The 13,556-nt window shown below is 38.4% G+C and overlaps 2 protein-coding genes across 2 annotated transcripts in view; one reads left to right on the forward strand and one right to left on the reverse strand.

Annotated features, from left to right (window-relative positions):
- LOC137273959 (uncharacterized) overlaps positions 1 to 13,556 on the forward strand; it is a 230,421-nt gene that overhangs the window by 193,081 nt on the left and 23,784 nt on the right. The window lies entirely within an intron of this gene.
- Positions 303 to 13,556, reverse strand: part of LOC137273954 (vacuolar protein-sorting-associated protein 36-like) — a 30,464-nt gene continuing 17,210 nt past the window's right edge. The window contains exons 2-13 of the mRNA XM_067806880.1: positions 10,467 to 10,535; positions 9,693 to 9,763; positions 9,083 to 9,197; positions 8,203 to 8,280; positions 7,241 to 7,357; positions 6,992 to 7,069; positions 6,439 to 6,573; positions 5,877 to 5,942; positions 3,668 to 3,732; positions 2,987 to 3,071; positions 1,872 to 1,948; positions 303 to 1,492 (exon numbers count right to left, since the gene is read on the reverse strand). Coding sequence (XP_067662981.1) covers positions 1,396 to 1,492; positions 1,872 to 1,948; positions 2,987 to 3,071; positions 3,668 to 3,732; positions 5,877 to 5,942; positions 6,439 to 6,573; positions 6,992 to 7,069; positions 7,241 to 7,357; positions 8,203 to 8,280; positions 9,083 to 9,197; positions 9,693 to 9,763; positions 10,467 to 10,535 — 1,053 coding nt within the window. The 3' untranslated portion in view covers positions 303 to 1,395. The remainder of the gene's footprint in view (positions 1,493 to 1,871; positions 1,949 to 2,986; positions 3,072 to 3,667; positions 3,733 to 5,876; positions 5,943 to 6,438; positions 6,574 to 6,991; positions 7,070 to 7,240; positions 7,358 to 8,202; positions 8,281 to 9,082; positions 9,198 to 9,692; positions 9,764 to 10,466; positions 10,536 to 13,556) is intronic.

A 13,556-nucleotide genomic window follows, 5' to 3' on the forward strand; every position in this document is an offset into this window, starting at 1 on the left:
CCCACTCCGGTTTTACGTTGTCTACCAAAACCTCGGAGGCGTGTTTTCTCCTATACAGAATAACCATGATATCCCCAACATACACAGTGCATCCACCCAGGAATTAGCCATTATTTTATACAACTGAAGTCCAGAACACGCGAATGTAACAACTATACCACCTTTAAACAAACGTCATCCTTTCTGGCTGAAGCTTGAAACAATGGCCATCCCTACTCAAAGCACACCCTCCATCCACTCGACTCAAGAAGAGGTCATGGTGGCAAAAGAAAGACACTATTTACTAAGAAACACACAGGAAATACATTCTTGGAAACACAAACTTTATTAGACAATTATATTGCACAATTTTGTGTATCTGTTATTGATAAGGAGCAAGCTTATATCAGCATGTTCTGGTCATAATAATTCATGTATTAGTTCAAAGTGGGTGTTCATTCTGGGAGTTCGACTTGGCTCTGTCAATGCAACATTAACTGCAATGCAGTCTTTAGTCATTGAGGGGAGGAGGAGGAAAGAAGAGAAGGAAATCCTTGAACTTCCCCAGTATCCCCCAATGGTGTTGAGGGTGTGCACATGCTCATTGTCTAATGTGCTATGAGTTGTGGAGTTGCTTCCCCTGGACTTACAAGAAAACGATAATACTGGGTTCTTGAACAATGTCACCTTTATCAATGCTCATTACGAGTGAAGGCTGCCAGCTGATTCTACCCATATGGATGATTATAGCTTGAAGAAACTACCAGTGAGAGTGAGTGGGTTTAGTTTCATGCCGAGTTTAGCAACACACAGCAATGTCATAGTGAGGGATACCGGAAATGGGCATCACACATTGTACCCATGTGGGGATTTGAACCCGAGTCTTAGGTGTGACAAGTGAATGCTTTACCACTAGGCTACCCCACTGCCCCTAAAAAACTGCCAGTCCAAGATACCTTTACAATTAAACACAGGGGCTTGTACATACCTTGATGGCAGTTTGTAGCAGTACAAGCCCCTTTAGTAATATCAATGCCATATTTCGGATTACACAAGAGACTGAATATGTGAACTGGCAATTAGATGCCTTGCTGTGAGTGTGTTGGTACAAATCTCAGATGGGACTCAACAAAAAAACAGTACTACAATCTTTACTCTACTGAGAAAGTATAATACCAAATGTACATTGTTACATATAACCACTTTCATATTGTGTATTCATATGGTAGAATTGTTTATTAAATTATTTGTTGACTAGTTCGCCAGGCAGAAACATTAGTTCCAGTCCGACTTAAGTGTAGCATGTTGTTCTAAATCAAAAGAAACAACTTGCCCATCTCAGCGTGTATTTGAAGCAACACCTGATCAATACTAACAACATAGAAAATATTTACATCACCAGTATCATGAAAACAGTCACACAGGCTGTGTGAGGAATAAATTAGGAAAAAACTTCAGCCCCTCTACAGTTTCGTCTCGACATATTCCTCCAACCTTTTCTGTTAGTAATAATCTGAAAAAAAAACCAAGTTCAGTTCAGTTGTGGAAAGTTGTAGAATACTGATTAATGCAGCACTCAGCAATATACAGTGCATTAACATGACTGAAAGTCAAACAATATTTTGAATGATAAAAATATTAATTTAATTCCATCCACATCACTTTCTTAGTTTTTCACTGCACTGCTCTGCATAACTTCAGAAAAAATGTGGGCAGAAGGAAAGCGACAAAGAAAACAAGGCACAGAAGGTCACCTTCATTTTAACCTGGCTATAAGCCCATGAACAGGTTAGATTTGGTGTTAACCCATGCTATCAAGCTTACCCTTCTTAGGTTCTGTAATTCACAATTGTTTCCAAATGAACAAGTAACTGGGTATTGTTGAATCTCACCTTTCTTTAGCGAGTATCACAGAGACGCCAACCAGTTTCGCCAGATCCTCAGCTGTCAGGGAGCCCTTTTCTTCAACCTGTACATCATAAACAGACTATCACAGAGCTGCATGATACTTCTGACACTAGAGAAGATGAAGACTAAATTGTATAGGTGACAATGTGACAACAAGATCAAGTGCTGGGGGGTTGGGGGTTGGGGGTTTGAATAGGAGCAGAATAGAAGTAGGTTGTTACCTTCACCACAATCAGGAAAGGGTGAGTGAGTTTAGTCTTACGATGCTTCTAGCAATATTCTAGGAATGTCACTGCAAGGAGCAGCAGATAAGGGCAACACACATTGTGCCCATGCAGGGAATTGAACCCTTCTCTCTGGTGTGACAAACGAACCCTTTAACCACTAAGTGCCGCCGCACCCTGGCAAAAAGTTAAGTGTTTATGCCAGGCTGCAGGTTGATGGTTCTATTTCATAAACATATCTGTGAATGGTTAACAGCAGACAGGACCTCTGTCTAAATTTCTGAATCTTTAGCTTCAGGGTAAAGCATGTCACTTCTAAAGGTGTGGCTTCAACTGGCAATATGCAACCTCTATCCTATTCATACACTGACACAAGTAATCTCTAACATGGAGTCATCCTTCTGCCAAGTATACTGTCTAATTGACAGCTGTCTGTTTTCTCTTCACATACTGATTTAACATTACACATTTAAACAAGGTGAATATTACCAAGCCAATATGCTGAAATAATTAGATTTGGGGGATTTGTTGTTTAACACTACGCCCAGAAACATGTTAGTTATGTGATGGCAGTCTGCAAATAATCTGCAAGTCTCGACAAGACAAGTGATTGATACCATGAACAACAATCCGTGATATGAGGACTTGATGACAAAAATCCCTTCTTACAACAAGCATGGATACTGAGGACTATTATGGGTTTGAGTTGATCATTTAGTTGACACAGACCATCTTGTTTGATTCTCTAGGTTACATAGAAATCAGAGAATTTGATTTTTTAAGTATTTCAATCACACAAATGCCAAAATGGAGAAAACCCTAAAGTGATGCACATTAGATTTTCTCTAGTGATGGTATTTCTAAATCACACTCACCAGGGAGCTTGTCTTTGTGATAACCTCCTCTTCATTCTGACTTTTGGACTGCAACACCATTACTCCACTGTCAAATGTCCTCAGTCTGTTGGGAACACAAACCAAACACTTACACAAGATCTTTACTCAGTAGTGATTGAATACCATCAATCTATGCACCTTTCAATGCATTAATCCATCCACAGACAAAAGAACAAATCACAAACATGCATGGTCATTAAAATCTCTCACTCTACAGACAAAGGTCTGGTGCGAAAAAAAAGTATCAACAGGAAATTCACAAAGTGAAGTAAATTCACAATGTAAATTTCAATGCTACATTGACTAAAAAACATGGGCAGTCTGATACAAAAGACCAGTTATTATACTGGAATACAGTGCATATTTTACCACAATATATTGGTAACAAAAATTCAGTGTCTCATGAAAACTTATCAAGCTTTTTATATGCTGTATATTTCTCATCACATGCAGGTCATCCAGTATGCAAAGTTTCTATATATCTGACACTATACTTCAAAATTTGGGCTCTATTGACAAGATAAAATCCCCACTACGTTGAGAAGGTATCTCTTTCTATGCTAATGCCACTATCAGCTGCAGAATATCTGGAAAAGCAACCTGGGTATTACTGTGATGAGTAACAGCGCCCATTTGTTCCGCCCAGCTTTCTGAGATTACCTGACAGGCAGCTTGAGGAGCTCCATCAGTTCACAGGCATGCAGCAGGTCCTCTGGAGACAGCAGCTGCAACATACACAACACCATCACTGCACAACAAGTTCTTGGATATACACAACACCATCACTGAAAAACATGCTCTAGGACATATACACCACCATCACTGTACAACAAGCTCTAGGATATACACAACATAATCATTGTAAAACAAGCTCTTGGATATACACAACACAATCACTGAAAAACAAGCTCTCGGACATACACAACACCATCACTGCAACACAACCTCCTGGACATACACAACACAATCAGTGCAAAACAAGCTTTAGGACATACACAACATAATCACTGCAAAACAAGCTCTTGGATATACACAACACAATCACTGAAAAACAAGCTCTCGGACATACACAACACCATCACTGCAAAACAAGCTTTAGGACATACACAACATAATCATTGTAAAACAAGCTCAAGGACATACACAACACCATCACTGCAACACAACCTCTAGGACATACACAACACAATCACTGCAAAACAAGCTTTAGGACATACACAACATCATCACTGCAAAACAAGCTCTTGGACATACACAACGCCATCACTGAAAAACATGCTCTAGGACATATACACCACCATCACTGTACAACAAGCTCTAGGATATACACAACATAATCACTGCAAAACAAACTCAAGGACATACACAACACCATCACTGCAACACAACCTCTAGGACATACACAACACAATCAGTGCAAAACAAGCTTTAGGACATACACAACATAATCACTGCAAAACAAGCTCTTGGATATACACAACACAATCACTGAAAAACAAGCTCTCGGACATACACAACACCATCACTGCAAAACAAGCTTTAGGACATACACAACACCATCACTGCAAAACAAGCTTTAGGACATACACAACACCATCACTGCAACACAACCTCTAGGACATACACAACACAATCACTGCAAAACAAGCTTTAGGACATACACAACATCATCACTGCAAAACAAGCTCTTGGACATACACAACGCCATCACTGAAAAACAAGCTTTAGGACATACACAACATCATCACTGCAAAACAAGCTCTCGGACATACACAACACCATCACTGCAAAACAAGCTTTAGGACATACACAACACCATCACTGCAAAACAAGCTCTTGGACATATACAACACCATCACTGCAAAACAAGCTCTCGGACATACACAACACCATCACTGCAAAACAAGCTTTAGGACATACACAACATCATCACTGCAAAACAAGCTTTAGGACATACACAACACCATCAATGCAAAACAAGCTCTTGGATATACACAACACCATCACTGAAAAACAAGCTCTAGGACATACAGATTATTTCACAAGAGGGAATTACTGTCCACAGTCTTATCAACATTATTTCACAGGGAAAAGACTAATTGCATTGCTCACATCAAAGAATCTGAAGCCACATTACAGCCCTGGTTTGTTCATAAACATTGTAGATTGATAATTCCTGGGTGCCTATTCTCGAAAGCGTCCCAGCTAAGACAGATCCTAACTAGTTAGGACAGGAGTTATGACATCCTACTGTTAAGATAAGACCCATTTTCGAAACGATCCTATCCATGTCTTACGTTGAGTAACTGATCCCAGCTAGTGAATAAAAACGGATAGAATGAGGTAAGAATAAAAATAAATATTTGTTGTAGATCTAAAGAATATGTGCATTGCAACAAGTAAATTCTTATTCACAACTGATAAATTGATGATATAAACTCAAAAAATCTTCTGAACTCATAAAAACTGTGTGCTGTTGTAAATTCAGCTGTAATTAAGTTTTCACAACGTCAACATTGGTGAACAACCAAGTACCACACCATGTTTATTTCCACTGAGATGGACTTAGGATAAGTCAGAACCTATCCTAGTATTTGTCCTAAGTTAGGATATCCTAGCACTAGGATACTTTTCGAGAATAAGGTAGGACACCTATAATAGAATATAGAGAATAGGGGCCCTGATCACTAGAGATTATTTCGAGCATAATCATTGAATCTGACCATGGATTCCCTTTAGTGGTGTTAATGTATCCCATATATGGGAGACAGAGTATAGGTTACTAGGTACCTGTTATTCCCTCAATCGAGATAAGGGTGACAGAGCATAAGGTGCTGAGGTCCTGTTCTACTGCAAACCATGAACCCACCTCCATTCCTCTGGCTCTGTTCACACGACAGTAGACATCAGTCAAGGTCATCATCCCACCAGCCTCCTGCAAACAGCCATCACTCAAATACAAAATAATGAGCATCAGTCACCTGCTTCCTGCAAACAGCCATTATTCATTTACACAACCATGCACATCAATCACAAGATTTCATTAGATTCACAGCTTTATTCTAAAAGAATGGCAATGCACTTTTACAGTTTACAAATATAATGCATTTTCAACATTCATCTAAGGAATCATGAATAACTGGTACTATCATCACCTGCAATGTACCCGCTTACATCACAAACGCTTAAGTTCTACAAGCATGAGATACAGAACTGTTGTCCTAAAGGTAATTTCTTGCAGGAGATGGATTGAACACGGGCTACCCAACCTATCTGTGTTCAAATGAAGGTATTAGGTTTATTACCATTTTGATTCTCTTGACAAAATTCTGATCCAGTAACATCAAGCCCTCTGCCAAAATTTGACAGAACGTAGGTCTAGACTAATATTCAACTTAACCACTGCAAACCAGTGTGCTGGTTGGTCTTACCTCTACAGGTTTCTCCAACACTGAGACAAGTTGTTTTGCCAGCTCTACGTAGTACTTGTCCCCAGTCCCATGTGTCTCCCTCGTCACAGGGTTCGGGATGCCCATACTCAGCAGATACGACTTGAACTTCACTGTCTGTAACATCAAATTTTTTTCTTCCTGACTAGATTCTAATTATCACTAAGTGAATTATCATATAAACTGGGATCAAAGGTAATTAAGACCAGTATTTCCGGTTGGTGAGAGAGTTCATATTTCATATCACAAAAGATTTCTACAGCAACACAACAGCATATGTCAAGCTGAGTTGGTGGGCCAAATTGCAGGGCACAGATGCTTAATTCCACATCCACCAACACTGTAACAACCAAAAATCATAACCTTGTCAATCTGTAAACTGATCTCATGGCAAATCCTGGGATGTCGAGGGAGATAGCTGTGATTTAATCACAGTAGAGCATGTTTTCCCACTAAAACTCCTACAAAACCTAATATGTAAAAGGTTAAGTGTCTTTCTTTTTTCAAAGGTGGTTGGCTTAAATGAACTGTTTACTTCATCTTCAGTTATGTCCCCTTGTTTGTCCTTGATCTTCGTGGCTATTGTTCTTGACAAAAGAACCATTTCTTTAGCCTGGAAAAATAAGTGTAAAGGATTATACCATATCCATGTAATGGACTAGACCACATGTATATCAAGGCTTATTTATAAACAATACACACAAATATGACACTGCCCTTCTACACACGACACCTTGCATAAAGACATCTAGTAAAACATGAACAGATCAAAGTAAAGACAAACCTTTTCAATGAGTTTACTGAGATCTTCGAATGCCACAGAAATGTTTTTGTTAGTTTCATGGTGCTTCTTCTGTATGGATCTCTCAATGCCGACAATGCCAGGGCGGTGACGAGGCAGCTGAAGCAACATGACAGTAACAGACTTAAAAAGTGAGACAAAATGCATGTCGATCACTGGATTGTCTGGTTCAGACACAAGTATTTACAGACCACTGTCATACAGCTGGTATACCAATAAGTGTGGAATTAAACAACAAAGAAAGCTACATGGAGTGTGCAATACTTTGAAGTCAACATATACCAAAACAACTATAATCTCATGATGTAAATCACTGGATTGTCTGGTTCAGACACAAGTATTTACAGACCACAGTCATACAGCTGGTATACCAATAAGTGTGGAATTAAACAACAAAGAAAGCTACATGGAGTATGCAATACTTTGAAGTCAACATATACCAAAACAACTATAATCTCATGATGTAAATCACTGGATCGTCTGGTTCAGGCACAAGGTACCTACAGACCAATGTCGTATAGCTGGAATACCAACAAGTGTGGAGTTAAACAAAGCTATGTATAGTGTGCAACATGCTGTAAACTGTAAGACTAAATAAATAAGGTGAAATGTTTCTCAGGCATAAGCACATCACTTTTATTTGTGTACATAACAATTTTTTATGGCCATTTAGTAAATATAGTTTTGACTTGGCTGCTAGCCAATGATCCATTTTTTCCCCAGAAGAATAAGTGTCTGTAAGAGCATGTGCGACTGAATCTGTAACTCATTAACACATGCTAAATTTCCCAAGCTGTGTTTCTGAGGGAGAAAAAACAGAAATGTGTTCCTCCCTCATCGCTTTTTTTCTATCAAAAATTAAAAATAAAGTCCTACTGTCCTCGTCACTTTTGTAAAAATGTCCCCGAGAAAAATCTAATCAGTTTTATGCAATCTAATCTCACCGATGGAAGGGCTGCCGCAGGTTGCACTTTCTGTTCCCATCTCTTCTGTTCCAACTCGGCCTGGAAACGCCGGAAAAACTAGCAAAGAAATCCACATGTACATGTCAGTACCTCCAGTCCATACCTGAGCTGATACACTATTAACCTGGCAAATTTCCAGAACCTTTACTAGAATTACCATCAAAAGAAATCAAGCAGTTAAAAGTCAACTTTGTGAAGGCTGCAAATGACATAAAAAATATCAACCCTACTACATTTTTAAGTTCCAAGTCTTCAGTCTCAGTTTTATCATTTGTTGAATATTTCTTGAAGTTTAAAGGAAGCACGATTTAAGTAAATTTCACAGTACTAGATAATTCAGATGTAATTCAAGGAACATTAATTCTACAATTTACAGTATTGGGGAGTGTTAAGGTTCAGGTATATTCCACTACAGAGACAGCATTAGGGTTAGAATTGGTCTTCAGCAATCCCATACTTGTCGTAAGAGGTGACTAACAAGACGAGGTGGTCAGGCTTACTGACTCGATTGACACTAGTCATCCTATCCCATTTGTGCAGATAGATGCTCGGGATGTGGCTCTCTGGACTGTCTGGTCCAGACTCACTTAATTCTAACCAAGATCTAGAAATTTATGGTTACGTCAAAATTTACACTGTTACTTGATATCAAAATACATGTTTTTAAAGAAAATAACTAATCGTATCGTTCCAAGATATCATGATACATATCGTATTGTGAATTTGAGTTATTCTCATGATACATATCGTATCGCGAATTTTAGGTATTGTCACACCTCTAGTGTGCATTATCTTTGTCTGTGGTATACTCAAGGAAACTCCTGTTTTATTCAGAACACTGCCGCTGGTTGGCACTGACCTCCTTCTGGCCAGCCTCCCTGAAGGACAATCGGATGAAGCTGTGTGGGCTGTGGGAGGTGGGACCAGATGGCTTGTTGGGAGGAGCCTGGCTCAGATGGACGATGATCTTCGCACTGAAACAGTTGGAGACATCATCTATAATTCTATCAACATCATCAGCACCTAGTATTGATCTGAGTTTCTGAAAACTTGCTCCAGTTATGTCACAACATACCTAATACAAAAACACTGTTAAAATGAATGACTGAAGCATAATCATAATTCATTTAAAGTGAGTTCAGTTTTATGCCACTCTTAGCCACACAGCATAACATCATAATGGGATTGGGGAGTAAGGGAGACCCCACAAATGGCTTCACACAATGTACCCATATGGGAAATCGAACCCAGCTCTTCAATGTAATAAGCAAAAGCTTTAACCACTAGTGTACTCCAGCACCTTTAAGAGGCATAAAAGTTGAATAAAGGTTTGGACACATATATCAAACATTAGTGACTGAACACCATATTCTAAGATCCTCACTTTTTACCAAGATAACATCGATGACACAGGTTTCACTACTCACTAAACAGTTATAATTATAAGCCAGTCGTGACTGTCAACATACCTTTTGGCAAAGCCTGAAGCCTGCTCTTCCAAATAGACCACAAGAGCAAGTGGGAGTGCAACTACACAGTTCTGTAACAGAAACACTCAGTTCAGCTTCCTCAGATAAGCTGAGTGCACGAGTGAGGAGAGGAGCAAAGGAATGAATGAATGAGAGAGTGAGAACACTCTCTTTACATTGCTTCAAGCATTATTCCAGTAATAATGCTGAAGATACCAGAAATGGGCTTCACACATAGTACCTGTATTGGATGTTGAACCACTGTTCAGTGTGATAAGCAAACTCTTTAACCAACAGGCTACCATCTTTGGAAGGTGATGAGAAAAGTGAACATTAAGAACCATCTTGATGGTTCCATTGTACAGCCAATGAATTAAATCTAGTAGTTGTTTGGTAAAACAGGGATTTATCTAAACCTGCTAAGATGCCAGACTACTATCCTATGTATGAAATAAATGTCTGAAAACTTACAAAAACAGGGATATAAGATATTCTTAATTAAAGTTAATAACGAGCGTGCTTGTTTGGTCAAATTGCCTTTGCTTCACTGAAAACAGTGCCAAAAAGAAGTGTTTTTAACTTAAATTACCATAATTAATGAACTGAATACATGATCAAGCTACTCGTAAAAAGTATCAATACAACTTATTTGCACATTAGTTCCCCCATGGGACATAGTTCTGAATCATGGATAATTCCTTAATAGGCAAAGTAAGCCATCCAGACATTGATGTCACATGTCAAATGCCAGATATGAAAGGCGGTTATGCTCACTCTGTTTCGATGGTCTCTCCATAGTAGTCTGTGGGTTGTCAGCGACAGCACGCCATATTCAAAGGATGTCTGAAACAAAGGGATATTCATCATCATCTGCAACATTTGCAAAATTTCAAATATTAGTTTGGTTGATGTTTTAGTTTGTTTTATTTGTTGTTTGACACCACACTCAGCAATATTCTTACAATATGGAGGCACACAGTAAATAATAATGTCTTGAACAGACAATCCAGTGATCAACATCATGAGTTAACCAAGCCAGCAACAATGACCACCCAATCCCATTAGCCCATGAGGAAGGATACCAATTGATACAAAGATATTGTATCCAAATTACATAGAACGATGCTCATACGGTTGATCACTTGATTATCTGGTCCAGATTCAACTATTGACAGACTACCACCATACAGCTGGTACACTGCTGAAATAGTGTGGTGTAAAATTAAACTCACACACCATTTTTAAGCAAATGAAAATTGTTAGATAGTGACATATATTTTCGGCGGCTTATTTGCTCTAATCATCATGGGTAGTTTGCAATAGAAGTTGAATAGTTGAATATTAAATATTTTGTTAGTTTTGGTTGTTGAGTGAGAAGGAAAAAGTGGGGTCTCCCTTATTGTACACCTCCTGCACCAATGTACTGCTATGGATACAATCTCACCTGAGCTTTATGACTTGGGTAGCATCTCATAAGCCACAACTTATTTGTGAACAACGCACAAAACACTGCACTGACTGAACATCCATCTATATCAGTGCAGGGATTAGGAAAGCAGTGGCCATGGGCCCATTTGCATATTAGAGAAGAATAAAAAATGTCCCATTATAATTTTGAAGTTTACTATTGATACAAGTGCAGTGGCCCATTCTAAATTGAGAAAATGGCTAATACATCTGAAAATGACCCATTGTCAAAGTTCACTTTCCCAACCCCTGCAGTGAGTGATATTTATCAGCTAGCATGATTTGGGCTGTAAAAGTAAGGTACTTATTTTACTTTTATGCCACTTTTAGCAATATTCAAGAATTATCAAGGTGAGGAACACCAGAAACAGACTTGACACTTTGTAGTATATGTACCCGTCTGGGGAATCAAACCAAGGTCTTCGACAAGACAGCTTTAAAGGACCACTAAACTCAATTTTATGGTACTCTTTTTATCACTGTATATGAAAGACTTTTGGTTAGTCATAAACGAAACACTATTTTTTCGAAAAAAAACTTGTGGTTAATTAATACCAAACGCTTAAAAGTTGCGAAAAAGCCGTCTGCTTCTCTCTCGCCCGTAAATGAAACCGCAGACAGATCACGTAACTCTGTCGCCACAGCCCTACAGTGATGTCATAGAAGGAATGGTTTCCCGTTGAATGCATAGAAAATGTGTACAAAGCTCGTCATTTAGCTGATTTCTCGACTTCACCAAAGACATACCGAATTGTTGTGTTGCCGTCAATTGTTCCTTGGGGTCGGGTGATGGTGACACTATGCACAGATTTCCACCAGACTCCGTAGTTTGTGCTTAAATTGGTTGTTAGTGTGTGCGAAGTGAGCTTTGTGGAAGCCTGTGGTGTATACTAAATCGGATGATTCGCCCTCAACCACGCCTCCAGGATAGAAAATGGAGGTCAAGTTTCATCGAGTTTATAAAATCAAGACTGCTTACTACACATTGCTGACCAAAAGGATTTTGCATGGATATGACGCTTTCTTCCTCGGAAACGAGGTTGTGTTCGAAGTGACAACATTATCGTAAGTAATATTACATTGACCCCTTATATTGACCGATTCCAAGAGTGAAATTGTTATGTTATGAGCAATGTCATGTAAAATCCTAATATCCATCAATAAAATACATATTTTACTACCAGTAGAAAGTAATTCTGATTTTGTAAGTCGATGAAAACAAACTTAAATAGCATTCATCCGCAGACAGGGTGCCGTCATCTTTGAAAATCGTGAAGTCACGGACTAAAGTCTGTTAGAATTATTGAGATTATGATTTGTTCTCATCAAGTTAGAAAATCAAAACTACTTTTAACTGGTAGTTAAATATGCATTTGAATCATGGCCAAAAGGATTTTGCATGACACAACTTTTAACATAAGGACTTCTTCCAAGGAAGCAAGGTGGGGTCGAAGTGACATTTATATTGCAAGCAATGTTATATTGACCTCTACATCACTTCCAAGAGTGAAATTGTTATGTTATGAGCAATGTCATGCAAAATCCTATTGTCCATCAATAAAATACATATTTTACTACCAGTAGAAAGTAATTGTCCCTTTGTAAGTCGGTGAAAACAAACTTAAACAGCATTCATCCCAAGACAGGGCACCGCCATTTTTGAAAATCGTGAAGTCAAATCCATTTGAATTAATGAGATTATGTATGGTTTGTTCTCATTAAGTTAGAAAATCAAAACTACATAAATATGTATTTGAATCACTACCAAAAGGAGTTTGCATGACACATCCTGTAACATAACCTAAGCGAGGTCTGGGTCGAAGTGAAAATACTGCGCGATAAATGTCTTTACTTGTTAAATTTACTTGGTTTGTAATGTTCACTCACCAGTATGTAGACGCTTGTCAATATACGTCTTTATACTTGGTCTCATAATCCTAATTACTATATAATCATACTCGCATGCATTTTGAAACTTAATAAGAAGACGCGATCTGCGAATGTATAACAGGAATGTAATATCTAGACATTTCATAGTTTTCCTATATGAATCATAATTCGCATGCACGCCCTAGTGTATGTCGTCTGCATCATTACACTTAACGACGAAAACAATGATTCTGTTGAAAGCTACGACAACTTATTAAAAACAAAAATGCAAATATTAAAATTAAAGTTATAGGAGCAATGTCAGGCTATTACCATCAATATCCACAAAAACAAGTGATACATAATTCATCTGCAGATTTCCCAAGTGATGTGTCTTTTAACAGTCTAATATAAGAAAACGTGATGCATCGTTTCAGGTTTTTTCACATTGCTGCATAGTTTCATTGGTCACCCAAGATAGCACACCTGGCAACTAATTGCATAATGTGCATTATTCTTTTTAAAAAG

The sequence above is a fragment of the Haliotis asinina genome, chromosome 2 (assembly GCF_037392515.1).
Source record: "Haliotis asinina isolate JCU_RB_2024 chromosome 2, JCU_Hal_asi_v2, whole genome shotgun sequence".
NCBI lineage: Eukaryota > Metazoa > Mollusca > Gastropoda > Lepetellida > Haliotidae > Haliotis > Haliotis asinina.